Raw genomic sequence first — 23,249 nt, forward strand, 5'->3', positions numbered from 1 at the left:
CTGCCTGTACCCTGGATGTGCTGTGAGGACCAAGTGAATTAAAAGATGCCATCCCTTGGGCTAAATGGGTAAATGACATGCACCATTACACTAATGGGCCACTTTTTGGCTGCCCCACCTCAGGGAATGTCTTTTTCCATCCACCCAAGTTGTCACACAGACCAAGACCTAAACTTCGTTCCGGATGCCTTCCTTAGTACCTCCCCACTGATCTCATTCATCACAAAAACCTGTCACCTGAACCTGAATGTTCCCGGAACGTGTCCATTCCCTGTCCCTCGGAGCCACCTGCACCGTGAGCCTGGACTGCAACCTGAGCCCCTGAATCATCAGCCTGCATGTGCTCCAGCTGTTCTCTGCACAGCAGCTGGGACAGCTTTTCAAAAACACATCAACTCTACTTCCCATCTAAAATCCCCTAAAGGTCTCCTTTATTTTAGAACAAAAATTAAAAATCGGTACCCTGCCCAGTTAGCCCTGGGTGGTGTGACTGTGGTTTCCTCTCCAGATCCGCAGAACCCCATTCTTCCTTTACCTCCAATTCCCCAGCTTCTATCTCTTCCAGTTTGTCTCCTTCAGCTCTCAGCTCATACATCACACCCTCAGGAAAGTGAGGGGTTTCCCAGTCACTCCTAATGAGGGTTCTCTGTCCTAGGCCCTCTCAATGTCCCCTTTCTTAAAAGGGTGGGATGCTCCAGTTAGAGAATCTGATCATTTTAATAATGTGCATCCTTGTTGGGTTGTGTATTCAGCAGAAGACAAGAACATAAAGGGTTTGTGTTCACATTCCATCCCCAGGGATGAATAAAGAATGAATGAGAGAATGGAAGGAAGGGAAGCAGGTGTAGAATACTAACTACCATCCCCAGTTTACAGATGAGAAGACTGAGGCTCCAGGAAGGTAGGTGGTTTTCTGAGCTCTCATAGCCCCTAACACTCACTGGTCAGATCTAAAACCAGGTTCTACACCTTCTATCATGTTGCTGTGGAAACACTACCCACATCTCACCCTTTATCTTCCAACTTTTCTTCACTCCAGCCATGGCTCAGAAAAAAAAGTATTTAAAAAGTGTGTGAATATGAGGAGCCATATTCATACACAGAGAAAAAACAAATTTTAAATTGATACAATGAATATTTGAATTAAAAATAGATGACTGTGAAAAGACACAAAATTTGCTGCTGCTGCTTAAACCAAGTGTAACAGTGTTTCCAGAATTGTCTCTGTGGATTTGAAGACAGTAGATTAAGGACAGTTGCAAAAGGCCTAGATCTGTTTCCAGACAATTCTCTCAGGGTAGAGAAAATAACGGCAGTGAAGGCTCCAGCAAGGCCACTATACCCTCATGACTGGTCCAAATGGAAGATACGCCTATGAGTCATGTGCAGCTTTCAACACTATAGCTAAAAGAATTTACTAAACATGCCCAAACAGTTCTCTTTGATGTGGTGGACTCTTTTAAAACCACATTGTTCAAATTTATGTTATAATCCAAACCCTTCGTGTTTACAATGGCACTCTTAGAGGAACGCAATATAAAAGTACAACTGTTCCATTTCAAAGAAAAGACTTACAACCTCAGAACAATAGGGCGATTCCCAGTGTGAGTTTATGAGCTGCAAAACCTCAAAAGGTTTCTTCAATTAGCAGTGAAGGCTCTTGACATATTTGCAGCCTGATAGAGGGACTGCTCGTTATATAATTTGGGGTGCACTGCTTTCATGAGAACTTTACTTTTCTTTACCTTAGATGACAACCATTGTGCTTCTCTGCGAGCAGTGTTTGATCCCCCTAATTATGTTGTAGGGCCAGGACAGTGTTTTGCAGTTCTCCATCGCTCCTGGGGAAGGCTACAAATTATACATAATGCATTGCATTGTAATTGCTGTACTGTGAACTTGGCTTGCCTTTCCAACACAAAATACCGACATCCAAGTCATTTTATTATAAGAAACCATAAGGGATTCTTTTGGATTATAAACATCTGAAGACATTAACATTCTCACGAATTCCACTTGGCTATTTTGGACACACAGGGGGCAGGCAAGGCTAAAAAGCAAAACAAATATACTTCATATTAACATTGACAGAGAAAAAGGAGGAGGCAGGCATGAAGGCAAGGCTGTGCTCAGTGCAAAACAAAACAGATAGGGAGGCAGAGTCCAGGCTGGGAAACCAGGGCTACAAGTTGCGGTGAGGGTCTGTGGCTTCTCTGCACTTCAGCTTCCTCATTTTGAGCACAAAGGCATGGGACTGAAAGGCCCCTCTTCCACAAAGACAGGAGCCTCAGGAGAGCAGTGGCGTGTTTCCAAGTACGATTTGTAAGGCCAGGCTTCTCACAGCCTGGAGGCCTGCAAGGAGCCCATGTCTTGTGCTAAATAGGAGGCCTTCGGCCATCACCCTATTTGTTTGGGGCCTCTTAAGGGGGGGGGGGCGGTAGGCAGAGTAAAAGAAGTCTCAAGTTTTAGGTATGAGACACTCTCAGGTGCAGAAAAAACACAAGAATGGTACTGTGGTTGCTGACACTTAACACTGCATCCAGGCCCTAGGGCCAGGGAGTCCTACCTGAGACCATACCAGAAAGGCCCACATCATGCTCCTTGGTGCCTCTGGTATTTAGAAGTAATACCTGGGCACCCTCCCTTCCAGTCTGCCCTGAAAATGAGACAATAACCTGATGCATGAGAGTACTTCAAAGAATTCACAGGAAAATAACAGGTACATTTATTTTTGTTCATAAATTGAAATCCATCAATGCACAGTCTTTTCATAATACACATTGCCCATGAACCTTCTGAAGATTCCTTGCATGAATTCAGATGGTTTTGAATGTTCTGGGGGAGCTTGAAGTCGAAGCAATTTAACTGACTGCATTTGACATCAGCAAGTTGCCCACACAGGCAGGAGGGGGTGACCACAGAAGGGGAAAAAAGAGCAGCCTGTTCCGCCACACCCTCTCAGTGTCCTTACCAACACGGATTGCTGCTGCCATCCACATCAAACAGCTGGGATTGAGGAGCAGACCGGTACTGCTATGCTAATGGAATAAGAGGCATGCCTAAGTTCAATGCAACCAGTAATGTTTGTGACAGTCCCCTTGCATTTTCTCATTTTGTCCAGGTCTAGAGACAGAACACGACACCCTGGGCCCAGTCAGATGGTTCCTGCAGCCAAGCCCACTCAACAGAGCCCTCAAGGGGATGTTTTAGCTCTTGCTTTCTGTCAGCAATGGTGGAACCCTGCTTTTGTGCATTAAGTCTTTTCAACAATTGTCTAAATAATACATAATTTCTAAGCATCACTGTAACTTTTAACATGCCAGTGTACAAGGAAACACAAGTACTTAGGGAGTGCATGCATACATCATTGTCGAAAATTTTAAGCCTATTAGATTTTCAAGGGTTTCTTTTTTTTTTTAAGATTTTATTTATTTATTTGAGAGGTAGAGTTACAGACAGAGAGATGGAGATTCAGAGAGAAAGGTCTTCCATCCACTGGTTTACTCTCTAAATGGCTGCAACAGCCAGAGCTAGACTGATCTGAAGCCAGGAGCCAGGAGCTTCTTCTAGGTCTTCCACATAGGTGTAGAGGCCTAAGGACTTGGTCCACCTTCCACTGCTTTTACAGGCCATAGCAGAGAGTGAGATTGGGCGTGGAGCAGCACAGACATGAACCAGCACCCATAGGGGATGCCGATGCTGCAGTTGGAAGCTTAGCCTACCATGCCACAGCACTGGCCCCCAAGGATTCCTTCTTTATACAGAAACAAATGCAATGCCCTACACTGGGCTACAGGGAGACTCCACCTTCACATCCAAGAAGATTCCTCCATTCTGTACCACTGCCCCCTTTCATTAAAAGAACCAGCAAGATTTTCTATAACCTGGGTAGAACTGGCCTCACTTCTGAGTGGTCCCAAGGGAAAATAAGAAAGTTGCAGGAAAACCAGGAAGTGGCTCGCTTTAGAAGGGAGGTGGGGCCCTTCCTTACTGATGACCATTCTGAGGAAGGCAAACAAATCACCCTTGAGTCTGACTCCCTCTATGTCCAGCTTTATTGAGGTGTAATTGGAAAACAAAACTGTAAGCTTAAAGTCTGATGATCTAACTGCATAATTACTACACCTAAGTTAGTTAACTTATGGGTGTCTATTCCACAATTTTCTAAACAATCTCTCTTCTCTGTCATCATTCTGGCACCATATCAAGTCTTGTGAGATCTTACAAGAGCTCATATCTGACAGATTTCATGGTAGTGGTGGAGCTGCTGACTAAAGGAAGGGGAGGGGCGGTGCCTCAGCTCAATAGGCTAATCCTCCACCTGTGGCACCAGCACCCCGGGTTCTAGTCCCAGTCAGGCTGCCGGATTCTGTCCTGGTTGCTCCTCTTCCAGTCCAGCTCTCTGCTGTGGCCCGGGAGTGCAGTGGAGGATGGCCCAAATCCTTGGGCCCTGCACCCCATGACTGGCTCCTGGCTTTGGATCAGTGTGGTGCGCCAGCTGCGGCAGCCATTGGAGGGTGAACCAAAGGTAAAGGAAGACCTTTCTCCCTGTCTCTCTCTCTCACTGTCCACTCTGCCTGTCAAAATAAATAAATAAATAAATAAATAAAATAAAGGAAGGGGAGAGTAGGTGGTTTCAAAAACACAATTTCCTTGTCATCACCAAGACACCTAACCTTCCCCATATCCACCTGTTAGCAATAATACTGATTTGGAGCAATTTCATTGCTGCGGGTCCATGTGTGGCCAACAGGGGAGTGGACTTGGGCCCCATTTGTGCTATAGGAGCATGGGATGGAAGACACACACTGCCTACAAATGGTAAAAGAAGCACAAAGACACTTGGCTATGCCCATGGTACTTGAAAGGAGAGATCCCCAGTTACATATGATGCTATATGCACTAAGTTGACCATCACTACTTACACTGTAGGGAGGCAGGCATCCCCTGTTCTCTGTGTTAGGTTCAGAACAGAAAAGGGTATCCCGGTGCCTGGAAATTTCTATGCAAGTCATTTTGAAGAGTAAACTCCCATATCCTTTTCAGCTCATCTGGAATAAACTAACAACTAGATGTTAATTTTGTACACTTCCATTTAATAAACAAATAACTCTGCAGAAGCTAGCACCTTGGTACTTGGAATCCTAGTAGGCCATACCTACAAAACATTCTGAACAAGTCTTTATTTATCTTAATCAATTTCACATTATATACCCATCTCACAGTGCTCAGGGAATTAGACATTCCATAGGCTGAGACTTACCTGTGTGGCAGGATCCCTAAATATCTATTCTGAGTCAAAGTGAAATTTAAGTTGCTTTAGCAAAAATGATGATTCCATCAGTAACAAATACTGGTACATAAACTTATATGCATGGATCTCATCTTTTTGCACCAAAATAAATTTATCTTTTGATTCCATTTTCTGTGATTGTTTTGGGGCACTCTCATATATGTTTTCAAGTTTCAATTCTATTGAATGATGATCTATCTTGCATGATAATCTTCAGTTAAGGAGAGAAATTTTCTTCTTCCTCCTAGTGCTAACAGCCAATATTTTATTGTTAAACAGTAGATGTGCATTATCTGATATAATTCCCTAAAAATTATGGACAAAAGGAGTCTACGTCACCATAATAGTCCAAGGGAGAACATAGCTAACTCTCATTTTTATCTCTCCAGGTTCTCCTTTATTTTGATTTAGAACTTGTAACTTCTAATTCCACCAAATTGACTGAGACTATCCTTCATTTTAACTTGCCTCTCTCTCTTTTTTAATTAATGTGATCAGTATTACACGGTTATTTTGTGAAGGCATCCTTCTAGATTGAGGCCATGTAAGAATGTAAGGATTGCTTGAGAAGCCTATTCAATTGTGAATGCAAAGATCTGATTTCATGAAGTGTGTATCTTCATATTCATGAGATTTTTTGCAATAAAACCAATGTTAAGATATAGGCAGGACCATGGAGGCTACCTAGAAACCCTCACACCCTTCCGCTGCTGAAATCAAGCTCAGAAGAGTTAACACATTTACCCATGGTCCCTCAGCTAGCTATAATGCTGGAACAGGCAAGGAGCCCTGCTCACTCTCACCAACTGCACTGATGAGCCTGTGATTCAACACCTCCAACAACATATGTGCACCAACAAGGCTGCAAACTGAACCAACGCTCAGCTGCCCACAAAGCTTTGTCAGTCTTGCTCACATAGCCTGCAACTGGACTCTGTTAGCACAGAAGCTACAAATACTCAACTATGCTATTGGCAGGCAGTTAAGCTTCTATCAAAGAATACTGTTTGTTCCTCAACTGATTTCTCCTTCCATCTGATTCATTAGAAACAAATGGTCCAGCTAATTTTACATGGAGCTTAAGACCCATATCTGACAGCAGAGTATTCTGAGGACTTTGATTGACTGTGGTAAAAGCATGGGGTATAGAAGGGTCAGGAGCCTAATCATTTACCTGAACTGTTATACCAGTGCTGCATAGAAAGGAATTAGGAATGAGAAATACACTGACCATAATGGAGGCCTGGGGAACTGCATGAGGAAGTGAGTGTGTAGAAAGGCTGTGAGACAACAGGGCCTCCTTATACCCCCTGTCCCCCCAAAACCCTCAGGTTCACCAGGGAGAGCTGGTTCAAAACCAGTCAGTGTGAACAAAAAGGGGCCTCTCAAGAGTGGGCAGCTGGAAGGAGAAATAGGCAGAATGACAATCTTAAGATGGAATACGTTCATTTACTGATTACAGATTTGTCCTAGTGCTCATAGAAATGCTGCGAGGACAGAATCAGCTTCAGCTCTGCCAGTGAATGAGGCAGGGCCAGACTCCTGTCTTCTGGTTATTTCCTGTTCAGCAACAATGCCAGTTATAATACGAGACCTGGTCCTACCAAGAGGGAGAATCTTCACAACATTTAGACTTGCTTACTCACTGTTCTTATAAGGGGACAGGATAGGAAAGAGAGTGAGTATGTGAGGCTACTCTCAGGAACCACTGTCTGAAATATTCCTAAGGTGGTACAGCTCTGCTCGCAATAAATAAGCACCAGGTTAAAATACGACAATTTGTGATAAATAGCACAGCAAATGAGGAAGGAATGTGGAAAGGGGAATAGGAAAACATCACTTTACCAACATCCTCTGACTACAAGGCTGGATGTCTCCCCCAGGCACCCACTTCATGGTCACCAGCATCATGTAGCAGGAAAGACGTCACACAATTTTCCTGAATAATTATTTCCTTAAAATGATGCCAGGCAAATCTTGTTCTTTCTCTAGGGAGAACATACTTTGGGATTCCTGCCACAAATTAAATGGGCAGATGACTTTAGGAAGAGATTAAGGACAGTGTGTGTGCGCATGTGTATGTATATTTATATGCACATATATGTACAGAGTTATGTGCTATACAAACATGTTTTGGCCAACAATTAACTATATATACAGTGTTGATCCCAGAAACTTCTATTGCTTAGTGACACTGTAGCCATTTGAGTTTGTGGAAATGTACTCTATGATGTTTGTACAACAGTGAAAACACATGACAACACATGTCTCAGAATGCATCTCCATGATTAAGCGATGCATGACCATAATGCAAAAATGCAAAGCTGAAAGGAAACAAGAGTACCCAGGTGGGAAGTCTAAGGACTTCCATGAGGGAGGGTGGGAGCCAGAGGACACAGCACAAACTCAGGAAATGGTCTGCCTCTCTCTAATTTGAAGTCTAGGCTTCTAAGAGATTAAACATGCAAAATCGAAAATAATAAAGCAGTAGGGAAATTATGTTTCCTTTTCCTAAGTTCAGTTGATAAACAGGATTCAGTTTTTTGAATACACAAGTCTGCTTACCTATGCACTCAGATATGGCCCAAACAAAAATTGTGAAATAAAAACCAATACCCTATCAAATATACCTCAAGAAAGTTGTCCTTAAAGAATAAGGCTTGACCCACATGTGAGTACTCTCTCTGGCTTTCTTTTATGTCCAGTGGCCTCTTCACCAGAATCCTAGAGCTCTCAAGAAAGACCAGGAAGATTCACCTTTGGATTAAAAACAAAAGAAGTCACATCTCTGGAGAACATGAAAATCATGTGTCTCACCTGTAATGGTGAATACAACTGGCTTGAAAAAGAATGTGGGAGATGACAAGGGACAGATTCTGAATGCAGAGTTGGTGAGATGCTCCTTCAGCCTCACCATGATGACCGTGCAAGCAAAAATAAGTCCACAAGGGGTATGAATGTGCTTTTTTTTTTTTTTAAGGTAGAGTTATAGACAGAGAGAAAGGTTTTCCCTCCGTTGGTTCACCCCCCAAATGGCTGCTATGACCGGCGCTGTGCTGATCTGAAGCCAGGAGCTTCTTCCTGGTCTCCTACGTGGGTACAGGGGCCCAAGCACTTGGGCCATCCTCCACTGCCTTCCCACAGAGCTGGACTGGAAGAGGAGCAACCGGGACTAGAACCTGGTACCCATATTGGATGCCGGCACTGCAGGCGGAGGATTAACCAAGTGAGCCACGGCGCCAGCCCCATGGATGTGCTTTAATGCATTACCACACATTAGTTTAGTTGTTTATTCATTTGTTAATTCTTATATTCATTCCCTGACTCATCATTCACCAACAAATATTTACTATTTACTATGTACTCTCCTGGGCTCAGTCATGGGTGTGATGAACACAGGCATGAAGGCTGTGGGTGAGTGGGTGACTATCCACAGCACTGACAGTGCTCTAGCAGTGATGAATTTTTAACAGCCTGTGAAATAAATGTGTGAGACCTCAAAACAACTGATTCCAAAGAAGCCAAAATTGAAGATAATCTTTAATGTCTACGAAATGTAGACCATGTCAACACTTAACTCCTGGATGATATATTATTGAATAATACATATATATTATATTAACATATTTATATTGATTTACTTACTTATGGACAGGAATGCGTATGCTTTAATATATGTGCAGTGATAGGGGGTGGAGCTTCCAAAAGTAAAATTCCACCACGGTCCTCACATGTCCCCACGTGATGGACAGCACATCCCTGCTCTCATTGAGTTCGTGGTCTAGTAGAGACAGACACACACACCAACAGTCACAAATAACTTGTGAAATATGAAAGAAAGTAACATCTCTGAGCCTCATTTTCCTCAAGAAAAAAAAAAAAAAAAAAAAGGACCAAAACCACAGCCCTCAGGGCAGTTTAGAGGACCAAACTGGAAAAAAAAAATTGGAAAGTATTTCACAGGCTGACAGAGAGGAAAAGGCAAAGTGTTAAATCCTTAAATCTTTGTTCCTCAGGGTGGTGAATGCTTCTCTCTGCTGTTGAACCTGCTGCGCTTGCAGCCCAGGTGCTCTGAATGAAACGAATCCCTACTATACCCCTCACAGACAGCTGCTTCGGTGCAACTGCTGCAGTAGACAGAAGTTTCTGACGGACAAACTCACACACAAACCAAGATGCTTCCTACAGATAAGACTTGCTCCATGTTGTGAGACTCTAAAGAGACAGAAGATTAAAACAAAAAAGGGTCGGCACTGTGGCAGAGCAGGTTAACGCCCTGGCCTGAAGTGCCGGCGTCCCTTCCAATCCAGCTCTCAGCTAAGGCCTGGGAAGGCAGTAGAAGATGGCCCAAGTCCTTGGGCCCCTGCACCCACATGGGAGACCCAGAAGAAGCTCCTGGCTCCTGGTTTCAGATGGGCACAGCTCTGGTCATTGTGGCCAGTTGGGGAGTGAATCAGCGGATGGAAGACCTCTCTGTCTCCCTCTGCCTCTTCTCTCTCTGTGTAACTCTGACTTTCAAATAAATAAATAAATCTTTAAAAAAAGAGAGAGAGGATGAAAAAAGTTTATTTTAGTAAAAAAGGAAACTATTTTTTAATTAGCTTCAGCACTAAGCATACCACCATCTACTTATCCTAAGAATGAGAAGCTGGGGACAGCTCTAAATTGGATTTTAGTTCTTTATTTTGTGGGCATTTTATAAAACATGTTAATCCTCCCAGTTGGCAATAGCAATAGGTAAAAGGGTAAAATGAACTCAATTTTGGGAGAAGAGATCATGTAGCATAGCACAGAAATACATCCTAGGAGGCAGTTTGATTTTACTTTTTGTCCTTTTCCTCTTTTTTCTACTGTTTTTCATGGGCACCCATTTGAGGACCAGGTTGGGAGAGGGCTGGGTTGATTATAAGGAGATTTTCAGTGGTCTGTGGAAAATACAAATTATGAAAAAAACTATACATGGAGTTCAATTTTTTTGCACCAAAATAAAGTTGTATTAACATGTGAACAGGAAAAAAACATCTGCTTGAAGTGAGCTTCTATCAGAGAAACATGAATTTCACTAAAATTGAAGCAGGCACAAACACCAGGTGAAGCTTGGGAGGAAGAATGGTGAAATCACTGATGCTTTACAAAAAGCCTGAAGGGGCAATGCCCCCAGAGAAATCAGCAGTTTACAAGTGGTTTTTATTTTTATTTTATTTTTATTTTTATTTTTTTGACAGGCAGAGTGGACAGTGAGAGAGAGAGACAGAGAGAAAGGTCTTCCTTTGCTGTTGGTTCACCCTCCAATGGCCGCCGCGGCCAGCGCTGCGGCCGGCGCACCGCGCTGATCCGATGGCAGGAGCCAGGAGCCAGGTGCTTTTCCTGGTCTCCCATGGGGTGCAGGGCCCAAGCACCTGGGCCATCCTCCACTGCACTCCCGGGCCACAGCAGAGAGCTGGCCTGGAAGAGGGGCAACCGGGACAGAATCCGGCGCCCCGACCAGGACTAGAACCTGGTGTGCCGGCACCGCTAGGCGGAGGATTAGCCTAGTGAGCCGGGGCGCTGGCCTACAAGCGGTTTTAAGAAGGGACAAGATAATGGTGACATGGAGACGGCAGCAGACCATCTACATTAATCCAGTAAGAAAAAAATGAAGCCTGTTCCTCCCTAATTCATAAGGACTGACGATTAAAAGCAGAGTTGATAGCCAACACCACACACATCTCAATGGAGTCCCTTTACACAATTCTGACTGCAAGTCAAAGCGGAGTAAACTTTCCACTTGATGCATGCCCAAACCTGATGTTGCATTTAGCTCAGTTGCAGAAAAGAGCAGAGCTTTCCATGGGAATTTCAAAAACAGGGATCAAGATGCTGCAGTAGGGGTGGGTGTCTAACCTGCTTAAGACACCAGTTAGGAAACCCAGATTCCACCTTGGAGTGCCTGCCTGGGTTCAGTTCCTGGCTCTGGCTCCTGATTCCACTTTCCTGCAGTCCCTGGGATGCAGCAGTAATGGCTCAAATAGCTGAGAAGTAGAAGATCTGGACTGAGTCCCTTGATCCCAGCTTCAGGCTACTGTAGGCATTTTTGGAGTGAACTAGCAGGAGAGAACCCACCCCTCCTCCTTCCCTCCCTCCTGCCCTCCCTCTTACATCCCTCTCAAATAATTATTAAAATTAAAAAAAGATCCTGAATCATTTCTTTGAAGGATTATGATAGGAGATGAAGCACAGCTTTGCCTGTATGATCTTGAAGATGAAGTACAATCAGAGCAGTGCCTACACAGAGACGGTGGAAGTGTCCAGTCAAAGCAAAAAGCAGACCAGTCAAGAGCAAAAGCCTTGGCAACAGGTTTTGGAGATTCTTACAACATTTTCCTTGTTGATTTTCTGATATCTGCTGAATAAAAGAGTGTTTTGCAAACTACAGCCTAAAGTTCTGTGTAAAAACACCCAGGAAATCTTCCGCTGAGAGCCCTTCTCCACCACTGTAGTGCTCCTAATCATTCCTCTTTATCAAAAAAGGACAATTTTATGAGAGTTTCAATGAGAAATCATTAGGGATTAGGCTATTTCTGACACATTTTGCCCCGGAATCGTAAAAAAAAAATTAAAGGACATCCATTTTTCTCCAGTTAAAATAAAAACTGCATTGACATAGTTAAGTGCCTGGGATCCTCAGTTCTACAGCGATGGACTATGTGAATGGTATTATTGTTTACAAAAGTGTCTTGAACTTCATGGGCTTACACTGAGAAATAAACTTTATATTTTCATTCTATTTTTCTATGAGCCCTTTGACATCTTCTCATTTGGCTGGTTTAAAAGTAGCCTAGGATACAACATAAAAACCAAGAAGCATAACAGATAAAATCTGCAAATATAAACAGATTGCTTCTAATGTGTTACTGCGATACACTAGACTCTCCTTCTGGGTTCACAGTTTCCTTTGTGCCTCCCCATAGGATGTATTAAGATGATATACAGTGTTTAAATAAAGCAAAAAAAAAAAAAACCTTAACATTATAAAAAATGAAAATCTTCCAAAATACTTTACACGACTTCAAACATGAAATCACATTTACAAAATAACTTTCTAATGACTGAGTCATAAATGACTCAAGGACATATGGGTTAGATTTCCTTCAAAATACACATGGCTTTGAAAACTGGGGCAACTTTCTTGGCAAAATTAGCTTATTGTATAGAGCACAGTTCTGAGAAAGAAGGAAGTTTGTCAAACTGTACTCACTTCAGCACTTTTTTTTTTTTTCCTGGTGCTTTCTTTGGTGCCTGAGCTGACTGGCTACAGCAGTCATTACCTAAGAAACTTGGAACAACTTCCTTGGAAATGTTAACCCGCTTTCCTCATCTAGGCCAAGAATTCAATAAATTTATAATAAATGACTCCCTCACCTCCAATTCGTGAAGCTTCAAAAACAGAGTGTACTTCTGCCAAAAAAAAAAAAAAAAAAAAAAGGTTGAGCTGTCTTAGGCTCCCAGCAAATAGCTACTGCATCCTTGCAATAAATGCATATGGACTCACCTGGGAACATTTCTCATTTTCTTCTACACATCAGGAACAAAAACCAAAACTCCACAGGGCAGCCATTAGGAAGCGTGGCTGGAACCTTCAGGCAGTGAGTGAAATTTCTTCTCCTTTAGGGAACCCCAGCTGTTCTTAAGATGAGGAAATCAGGCCCACCCAGATTATCTGGCATATTCCTCCTTAAAGTCCACGGATTATAGACCTTAATCACATCTGCCAAATACCATTTCATGAGCACCCTGATTAGCATTTGACTGAATAACTGGAGACTGTAGCCCAACCCAGTGGATACATCAGAAAGACTATCATCTTTGTACTTGGAGACTCAGTATTCAAAGATTATATCCTGAATGATGTGGCATTTGTTATGGAAGTTGGAAAATGGGATATTCTTAAGTAGGGAGTAAGCATTCTAGAGAATGTAACTATTAAAAATTAACCAACACAAACAATACAATATACCAAGGCAACGAAGTATAATAGGGATTTGTGGAATGGCCAGTTCTTGCTTTATGGCCTTTCTCAATTTCTTCATGTTAAGAAGGGTTCAATGCTTGTCAGAACTATCCCCGGAGGTATGGAGTAAGATGACATTTGCGGGTGCCCAGTGGAAACAGTAAGCACTGTGAATGCTAATTTGTTTTGTAATAATGGTGGTGGTGGTGTCAAAAGTATTGGCGAGAATGTGAAGTTGGTGTCGTGAAAAAAGAAAAAGTCTGGGCAGATAAAACAGACCATCTGTTGTAGAATTTGTCTAAATTTTGCATCTTTTACTTTAAAAAAAATTTTTAAGATAGTGCCACAATGTCATAAGCGGATTCCTTCCAATTAACTCAATATACAGGGTACTTAATATGTGAGGGATTGTTAAAACGTTGAAATCCATGCATAGTTTTTATTTTTTTTAAGATTTATTTATTTATTTGAAAGGCAGAGTTACAGAGAGAGAGAGAGAGAGTATGAGAGAGAGAGAGAGAGAGAGAGATCTTCTATTTTCTGGTTCACTCCCCAGATGGCTGCAATGGCTGGAGCTGGTCCAGGCCAAAGCCAGGAGCAAAGAGATTCATCTGGTCTCCCACATGGGTGTTAGGGGCCCAATTACTCAGGCCATCTTCTGCTGCTTTTCCAGGTGCATTAGCCAGGAACTGGATAGGAAGTGCAGCAGCTGTGACGTGAACTTGTATGCTTATGGGATGGCGGCATCAAATGTGGAGGCTTAACCCACTGCAACACAATACACCCACCATGCATAGTTTTTAAATAATACATAACTTCTATGAACTCTTTGAAGACCATTTGTATATGATTTCAAAATTGTTTTGCACCAAAATAAATGTATCGTTTAATTCCATTTTTGATTTTTAAGCACCCTTATATAACTTCTACTAGTACTATTTCCTAGTTGAACCTTGATAGATCAGGTAATATATTCTCTGTTTCCATAGTTTATATAATCCTTATGCCCTTTCTAGTTTATTGCTGGTATGAACTTCTTTGTAGGCAGACTTATGTCCCAGACATCTTTGTAAACTAACCAGCACTTAGTCTTATATATGAATAAATATTTGCTGGAAGGATTAAATTATGTTATACAAGATCAGAACAGAGGGTGCCTCCGGTGAGATAAGTAAACCTCATACAGAATGCTCATAGGGAAATATAACTAGCAAAGGAGAGTCATGGCCTCATAGGTAATTCCACCAAGGAAATGCTACTGTTCCCACCAATAGGCTACTGTGTTTCTCCATTGCACAGGACAGTCCTCTACATGCAGGGCATTTAATATTCTGAGGTTCCAGACACCTAATGACAATTATACCGTTGCTACTCTGGCTCCTTTATGGTGACAGCAAACATGACTTACACATTTCTAAATGCACCCTGGGGTACATACTAACTCATCCCTAATCAAGAACTATCTTCTTAGCCTTATAACAATTAAAATTTATCAAGCTGCACAGTAAAAAAAAGACTTTCCCTAACAGGAATTGCAGAATTATGGATCATAAAAATGGGAATCTACTAATAGGTTATCATGAATGATGAAAAACTATCATATGCAGAAAGGTACAGGGATAAAAGTTCTAAACTTTAGACATTTTATCCAGGCTGTTTTACAAGCTTCTTTATTAATTCAACAAATACTTTAAAGCCTTCTTACTAATCAGGTATAAATTGTTATCAGATCATGAGAAAACAGGTAAAAATATTTTCATAGCATGGAAAATATTTTGGAACATCCAGATTTAAAATTATCTGGTATGTGATATTAAGGAATTTATTCTTGGAAATCTAAGCCCAACTCATAAAGAGGGGGCCCATCTCCTACATAAGTTCTCACAGTGGTTCCCCCGCCAGCATCAGAACACCCTCTGGGTATCTGTTGGAAAATAAAATTCTCAGAATCTATCCAAGACCCACTCAGTCAGGAACTCTAGAGGTGGAGTCAGCAATGGTTCTCCATCATTAATGTATGAAAGAATTGCCTACAGTTTGTTAAGACACAGAATCCTGGGGGGTACAGTTTCTGGTTCAGTAGACTAGTTTGGATTCTAAAAATCCGCATTTCTGACATGTTGCTAGGCCACACTTTGAGAACAAATGCTCTAGACCCACAGTGATACAATGATCATTAGGCCCACAAGAATATTGCAATTTAAATGAAATGAAAGAAGGTGAAAATAAAAATTCAGTTCCTTTGTTGTACTGAATACATTAGAAATATGCAGCAATTGTGACTAGTAGTTACCATATAGGGAAAAAAATCATGAAGAATATATCTTTCACTGTAGAAAGTGATATTGGCCAGCACGGCTCTAGAGTTACTGAGCAGGATCCCTGAGAGAATGCCTTCCATATTGTCAGGTACCACAGGCAGAGATTATTGTGAATTCAAATATAAGCCTTACATGGAGGAGAATAAGAACAGGAGATTCCAGTCACGGGTACTGCTATGGTTAACTTGCTTCACACCTGGACAATTCTCATAGCTCCAGGGTGAGCATCATTAGGACTTTGTTTATGTAACACTACCTAACTATTCTCCTAAACAAGCTGGGGAAGCAAGCAGTGGTGATGTACCCTCTGTCAGTCATCAGATTTCTTCTCTGTACTCTTTAACAGGGGTGAAACTGGAGGGGATTGGAAACTCAAAGCCTCTAAAGGCATACAATATTTTTGTAAACTATGGTGGAACAACAGACAAAAGCAAAATGTCAATGTTGAAATAGTAACTGTCTATTTAGAGAAATGGGTCTTGTGAAGAAATTTTACATTGCTAAGTTCATTGATCAATTCTCACTCCATACTTTACTACGACCATAGCAGTATGTGGCACAGATAAATATTACTTCTTCCTGGAAAAAGACCTTAGTCCTTTATCCTCTCCTCTATCTCCACACACTTTCATTTAGTTTCGTGAATTTAAATACTATTTACACCATGATAATGACTTCCAGATACATATTTCTAGGCCATACCCCTTTCCAAATCACCTACTCTCCATCCACACATAGAACTCTAATAAGCCTCTCAATGCACACAACTCTAAGACGGAACTCCATTTAAAATTTTTATGAGAGAAGGAGAGAGGGAGAGAAGGAGAGAGGGAGAGAAGGAGAGAGAAAGAGAGAGGGAGAGAGGGAGAGAGAGAGGGAGGGAGGGAGTGAGAAAGAGGGAGGGAGACTGCTTGGTTGGGTCATGTTCTCCAATAGAGTTCAGCTGCTAGAGGGCTCAAGAAAGTTGTTGGCCAGGCTCAACCAAGGCTGAGGTTTCCAGACAGGTGGAAGGTATTTATAAGAGAGTAAATAACCAAGGAACCAGAAACCTAAGCAGGGAAGGAATCAACAAACTGGAAAGGAAGACAAAGAATGCTGAGAATGTCAGTGTTACCTACAAGTCATCAAAACATCAGACGCTAAGATGCCAGGGTGTCTAGTAGGAGATGCAAAGGGAGTTTGGATATGTTCAGTCTACTAGCAAGCACAACTCTACTTTCTCTCCAAGAGGATTAGAGGGAACTTGGTGTTGGAAAAAAAAAAAAAAAAAAGGAAGTTTTTGCAATTCAAGAGCTCTCATTCCAAATCTGGATTTTGTATCACTAACTCACAGTTAGAAAAGGGTGCTTTGTTGCTTTTGCTACAGCTATTTATATATAAATGTCTTATATGTAAGATTTACCTGACTTTCTAACCTTTTTTTTTAAGATTTATATATTTATTTTGAAAGTTAGAGACAGAGGGAGAGAGGCAGAGAGAGCAAGCAAGTGAGAGAGAGAGCATCTCCATCTATTGGTTCACTCCTCAGATGGCTGCAATGGCCAGAACCAGGAATTTCATCTGGTCCTACACATGGGTAGTAGGGGCACAAATATTTGGGCCATCCTCCACTGCTTTTCCCATGCCATTAGCGGGGAGCTGGATTGGAAATGGAGCATCCAGGACTCGAACTAGAGCCCATATGGCATGCCTGTGTCACATGCAGCATCCTAACTTTTTAAATCTTAAGTTACTCTCTAGCACAGTGGTTTTCAACTAGGGGTGACTGCTTCCCAGGAGTCAGCTGGCAATGTGTGAGGACATATTTGGCTTTCATAGTGGGGGAGAGGTGCACTGGCACTTAGAGGCCAATGGTGTTATCCAACATCTTACGATACAAAGGACAGTCCACACCAATAAGGAATTATCCAGCCCAAAGTGTCAACAGTGTCAAGGTTGTAAAGCTCTCCTCTAGAAAAAAAGCATTTGAAAAAATAACCTACTACAATGGATCACAGTTAATAACCATCTTCAAATTTTCTGTACTACAAACCCACCAGCAGCCTAAATAAAACCACTTTAATAAAGGCATTAAAATAAATACACAAAAAGTATACTTTTTATATATGAAAAAGAGCACATAGTATATGCTTGGTTCTCTCCTTGTTTCTTGCCTAGTTTCTCACCAGTAAGATTATCATCTGTGTTCTCCATCAATTCCTACATACTGAAAAATTAAATTCCAACCATAAATTAATTTCAATAGAATTCCTTTGCCAGAAGTCAGTATGAAAGCCTGAAGAAATCAGGAAGATGGTCTTTTGCCCTTATAAAGAAATGATTAAAGACTAGAGCACAATTAAATTCTGAGCAGAGTAACACAGTTAGCAAATTTATGAATGGGTCTTCTTTTCACAGTTCTACTGTCAGGGCTAATTACTTGTATTAATTAGAACTGTCAACACATGAATATGCTTGTTGAAGCCGCTTCCTATGGTAAAATAGGAGACTTGCAAATATCAAGACACTTGGAAAGATGCAGACTTTCATTTATTGGCAACTCTAAATGATGTAGAAGCACTGACTGCACAATGAGCCTTGGGAATTGACTGTAAAAAGACTGCTGGATAATGAATTTGCTATTTGTTCTTCCTTACTTCAATATTAGTCTCAAGCTCATTCTTTGGATGAGTTACCCAATATATCATGACTTTAGAAGGACAGTGGAAAAAATAAGGAAAGAATCCCATAAGTTGCTAGAAAAACGGAAAAATTAGATGGGGCATCTAAGCTGAGCAGGATGTCACTCCTGTCTGATTGGTCTGAAACAGACTTTGAAATAAATTGTAAGAACTGCTCAAGTGAAGGGTTAGGGGAGAAAGACTGATAGAGGATTAAGAACCTGAATTTGAATACCAACTTTCACTCTTATGATCTTTGGTAAGTGAAGTTATTCAGCTTCTCTGTACCTTGGTTTGCTCATCTGAAAAATTAGGACAGCAGCACGACTCACAAAGAGTTGTGATGAGTTACTCACTTGTGGGACAGGTGTAAACAGGGGCCTAGCACAAGGCACGTCCCAGCTATTTCTGTTTTCATCATTGTGGGGGATGGGGGTGGGAACATGGAGAATTACACATTCCTAGAATTTTCCCACAGAAGCAATATTCACATCAGTGGGAGCTTTGGAGTCAGGTCTGAATTCACACCTGGTGTCCAGACTTATTTAATTTTTTTGTAAGCCCCCTCTGCCCCCTACTTCATGAGTTCTTGTGAAAAGTATCAATTTTAAAATGCATGACATGTATTTGCATGAAAGGGGCTTGCTAGACGTTTGTGCTCTAGTATTCATCACCATTATTATCCTTTTGGAAAAAAAAAACCAAATTGGTTGAAATGGAAACAGAATGAAACATTTCAGTAAGTGAACTAAGACCTAAGAGAGAGAACAGGTGCAACTGGAGAAAGGGAAATGAAGAGGCAAGAGGAGTAACTACACTGAGTGTCTTTTGGTACCAGCTGCCCCTCGGCTCCTGTGTCTGGCAGGCATCACGGCTCCACAAGAGAAGGGCACAGTTCCACAAACTCCGCAAAGTCCCTCATTACCCTGTTCTCTGAGACACAAGACAGAGCTGGGACTCTGAGGCCTGACAGCACCACATGAGGTTACGGGAGCAAGGCTGCAGAGGCCGCATCACACGCCACACAGAGCTCAGCTCTTTCTGACTACTTTCCCTCTTTACATAGATTTAATACACAGCAGTCAAATTCTTAGTAGTTTGTTACAGCAGGTTGGCTAAATTTCACCTGATAACTACCATAAAATAGCAACAACTATGAACTAAGGTCAGTTAATCAGTTAATCAAGTCACTTAAGTTTCAATCCCCTTAAGAAACAGGCAACAGTCTACCAAAGACAGAATTGCTCTTGTCCCATATTTTGTTTACAAGGTCCTTCCAGACATTCAATTTTTTTAACAGGAGAAAAAGCACACAGATTTATTAACATGTGAAAAGGGGAGAACCACAACACAGGGGAAATCACGGGCAACTGATTTCTCACTGGCTTAAAATTAGAAATGGATGTATCTCTCTCTCTATAGAGGGGAAGGACAATCCAGGGAGTAAGGGAAGAGTAAGAGATTCAGATTTCTGACAGGAGGAAGATGGCCCCTCTTGCAGATGCTAAAGAGAACATTTAGGGTGTAGCTGCATAGAGTATCTGTGAAGGTCCCTCCTAACTCAAAGATCTGACATTTCTGAATATAGCAAGCTATTAGTGTTAGAATTAATTTCAATTTAAAAATCCACTGTTGCAGACATATTAACTTAAAGAATTAGTATGGCTAGAAAAATATGTTGATGGTCTGTATTCCTGCTTTGAAAGATCAAGCAACACCATAAAAATCAACCTGGCAAAAATTTTACAGCAACAAAATAATCTAACAAATAAAAATAAAACCTAAATGGAGGATGTTCAGAACACCCAGTTAAATACAAGGTAATAGAAAATCCACTGGCAAGAGAAAATCCTAATGACACACTGGAAAGCATTCCAATTAGAGGATGCAACCAGTTCAGGAGTGGCATTCCTTTATATAGAGAGTAGACTGGAAATGAAATAATGCCAAAGTAACAGATGTGTGCACACGTGAATATATGTTCAATATCATTATTCATTACAGAAATAGAAATGAAAATCACAGTGAGATGATACCACGTGCATATTTGGCTGAAATTAAAAAGACTGATTATAGCAAGTACTGGGGAGGAGAGAAGGACATGGAATCCCAACACACTGCTGGAGGGAAGGTAAAATGGTACAACCACTTTGGAAAACAGCTTGGCAGTTTTTCTTGGACATGAACACAAACTTTTCATATGACCCAGACATTCTACTCTCAGGTATTTACTCCACAGAAATGGGAGCATATATCCATAAAAATACTTATAGATGAATGTTAATAGTTCCTTTATTTTCTAGTCTAAACTAGAAACAACTGAAATGTTCATCAAAGGATTAACAGACAGACAAACTGTACTGGATTCAGCCTCCAACCTGGTGCTGTTAAAGGCATTTGGAGAATGAACCAGTGGCTGGGGGTTCTCTGTCACTGTTTCTCAAAAATGAAAGAATGAATACTGAAAAAAAAAAACAATCAATGCAAAATATTTAAAAAGAGAGAGATAAGTTCATTTTGGTGAAAACATTTTCGAGTCCATGCATAGTTTTTCAGTAAGGTAGAATCCATGCACTGTATTTCTCATGAACCTTTTGAAGATCCTCCCTGCACAGGCATGAATCTCAAAACACTGTTGCACCAAAATAGACTTATCTTGAGATTCTGCTCGCCATGAACTTTTTAAAGTACCTCATATTTACTTTCTTTTTTTAAAAAAAAAGCTTAATTGAAACTTAATTCCTATACCACACAATTCACCTAAAGTGGACAATTAGATGACTTTAGTATTTTCAGAGTTGTGTAACCTGCACTACAATCAATTTTAGAAATCTTCATCACCACAAACAGAACTTCAAACCTATTAGCAATCACCCCTATTTCCTCCTTCACTCTGTCCCCATGCTCCTGCCCAGGCCCCTAAACCACTAATTGTCATATTTTTAATATGGGCTCTTTAATGACTGGCTTCTTTTTTTACAGAATTACTTAAGATTTATTTGTTTATTTGAAAGGTAGAATAAGAGTGAGGGAGTGACAAAAAGAGTGAGAAACAGAGAGAGAGAGAGAGAGAGAGAGAGAGAAACCTTCCATTAGCTGGTTCATTCCCCAAATGGCTACAGTGGCCAGGTCTGGTTCAGGCCAAAGCGAGGAGCCAGGAATTCCATTCAGATCTGGCATGTGGCTGGCAGGGGCCCTCTTGGGCCATCATCTGTTGCCTCCCCAGGTACATTAGCAGGGAACTGGATTGGATATGTAGCAGCTGAGACTTGAATTAGCACTGACGGGGATGCTGGTGTCCCAAGAGGAGGCTTGACCTGCTGCAGGACAATGCCAGCTCTGTGACTAGCTTCTTCCAGTTAGCTTAATGTCCTCAAGCACATTCCTGTTGTAGCCTGTATTAGTACTTCAATTACTTTTTATGTCCAAATAATATTCCATTGTACAGATGTATCACATTGTAATTATCTGTCCATCAATTGATGGCCATCTGGATTGTTTCCACTCTTTGTTTCTTATGAATATTGTTAGAATGAACTTTTATGTACATGCTTTTATATGGGCATGTATTTTCATTTCTCTTAGAAACTGCTGGTTCAAATGGTAAGGTAAAACTATAGGTTTAGCCAGACTTGTCCAAAGCAATGACACTCTTAAAATTCTATCAGCAATGTATGAAGGTGTGGGGAGCAACTCGGACTAGACTAAGTTACTGGAATTAAGACTTATTCTATGCATCTGCTCTCCCACAATATGGCGCTGAGAAGGGAGTAACAACTTCTACGCAGCTGCCTCTCGCCAACTTGAGTGATGACCTGCAAGAGCTGATCCTGCTCCTGATTGGAGGAGAGCAGCGTACTCGGTGTGTGGGTAGCAGAGTTGGGATTGGTGGAAGAGGACTATAAAGGAGGAGAGAGACAACATGCACCAGGAACATCTATCTGAAGGAACACCTGTGCAGCCCCCGAGAGAGCCAGCCTGCGGTGTGCCGCTCCCCTGCGGAAGTGGGGAAAGTGGCAGGGGGAACCGCCCTTCCACGGAGGTGGAAGGGTCGGTAGCCAACCCGGGAAGAACCAGCAGCAAACCCGGGGAGGGCTGAGCAGACAAAAGAACAGCGCAGGGTCTAGTGTCGCTGCTCCACGAAGAGGGGGAGCGACATAATGGTGCCATGACTTGGATATGAAGCCTAGGCAGGGTTTAGTGTCGTTCCTCCGCGAAGAGGGGGAGCGACAGGAGGGTTCTATTTTCTCCATACTCATGCCCGCACTTGAGAGTTCCTTAAAAAATTATTACAGCCATTCAAGTGAGTGTGAAGTAATATCGCATTTTTTAAAAGATGTATTTGAAAGGCAGAGTATTAGAGTGAAATAGATCTTCCATCATGCAATGCTTGTGGGTCAGATTAATGCCAAGGAACTCCACCTGGGTCTCCCACACGGATGCAGGGACCCAAGCACTTGAGCCATCAACTGCTGCCTTCCAGCATATTCATTAGCATGAAACTGGATTGTAAGCAGAGGTGGGACTGAACACAGGCACTCCAATATGAGATGCAGGCATCCCAAGTAGTAGCTTAACCCACTGCACTACAACAGCCTCTCCTGAACTTAACTTTTAATTCTATTTTCCATTAACTGTCTGAAGTCTGTTCCCATGTATGAACACATCCTTTCCTTCTCTCCAAACACTGCCCCTCTTACTACACATCTTTTAAGCTTCAATTAAAATGTTAATTCTATCACCTAAGAAGGTGATCACCTTTGGTGATCCCTCACCTCATGAAGTTCCTTCCCTTCACCCTATTATTCTCCTCAATTATACTCTATTCATTTGCTTCACAGCACTGCCTTTCACTATCTTTGTCTGCCTATTCATCTCTTCATATTTCTCCATCTCTTTAATTCTCTGTTTTTTTTAATCTCTACCCCCTCCCTCTCTTCTTTAGTGATCATTTCTCTCCTCTGTGAGCCTTTTAGGGGCAAGGA

General features: G+C 41.7%; 1 protein-coding gene across 14 annotated transcripts in view; it reads right to left on the reverse strand.

Annotated features, from left to right (window-relative positions):
* The window catches only part of RHBDD1 (rhomboid domain containing 1), a 230,045-nt gene that overhangs the window by 86,837 nt on the left and 119,959 nt on the right, over positions 1-23,249 (reverse strand). For 2 of the 14 annotated variants that reach the window (XM_070070120.1, XM_070070121.1), the window contains exon 7: positions 7,963-8,050. The exons of the other annotated variants lie outside the window; for them this stretch is intronic. In XM_070070120.1, coding sequence (XP_069926221.1) covers positions 8,007-8,050 — 44 coding nt within the window. In that variant the 3' untranslated portion in view covers positions 7,963-8,006. The remainder of the gene's footprint in view (positions 1-7,962; positions 8,051-23,249) is intronic. 14 annotated transcript variants of the gene reach the window in all.

This window comes from Oryctolagus cuniculus, chromosome 3 (assembly GCF_964237555.1).
Source record: "Oryctolagus cuniculus chromosome 3, mOryCun1.1, whole genome shotgun sequence".
Classification (NCBI taxonomy): Eukaryota; Metazoa; Chordata; class Mammalia; order Lagomorpha; family Leporidae; genus Oryctolagus; species Oryctolagus cuniculus.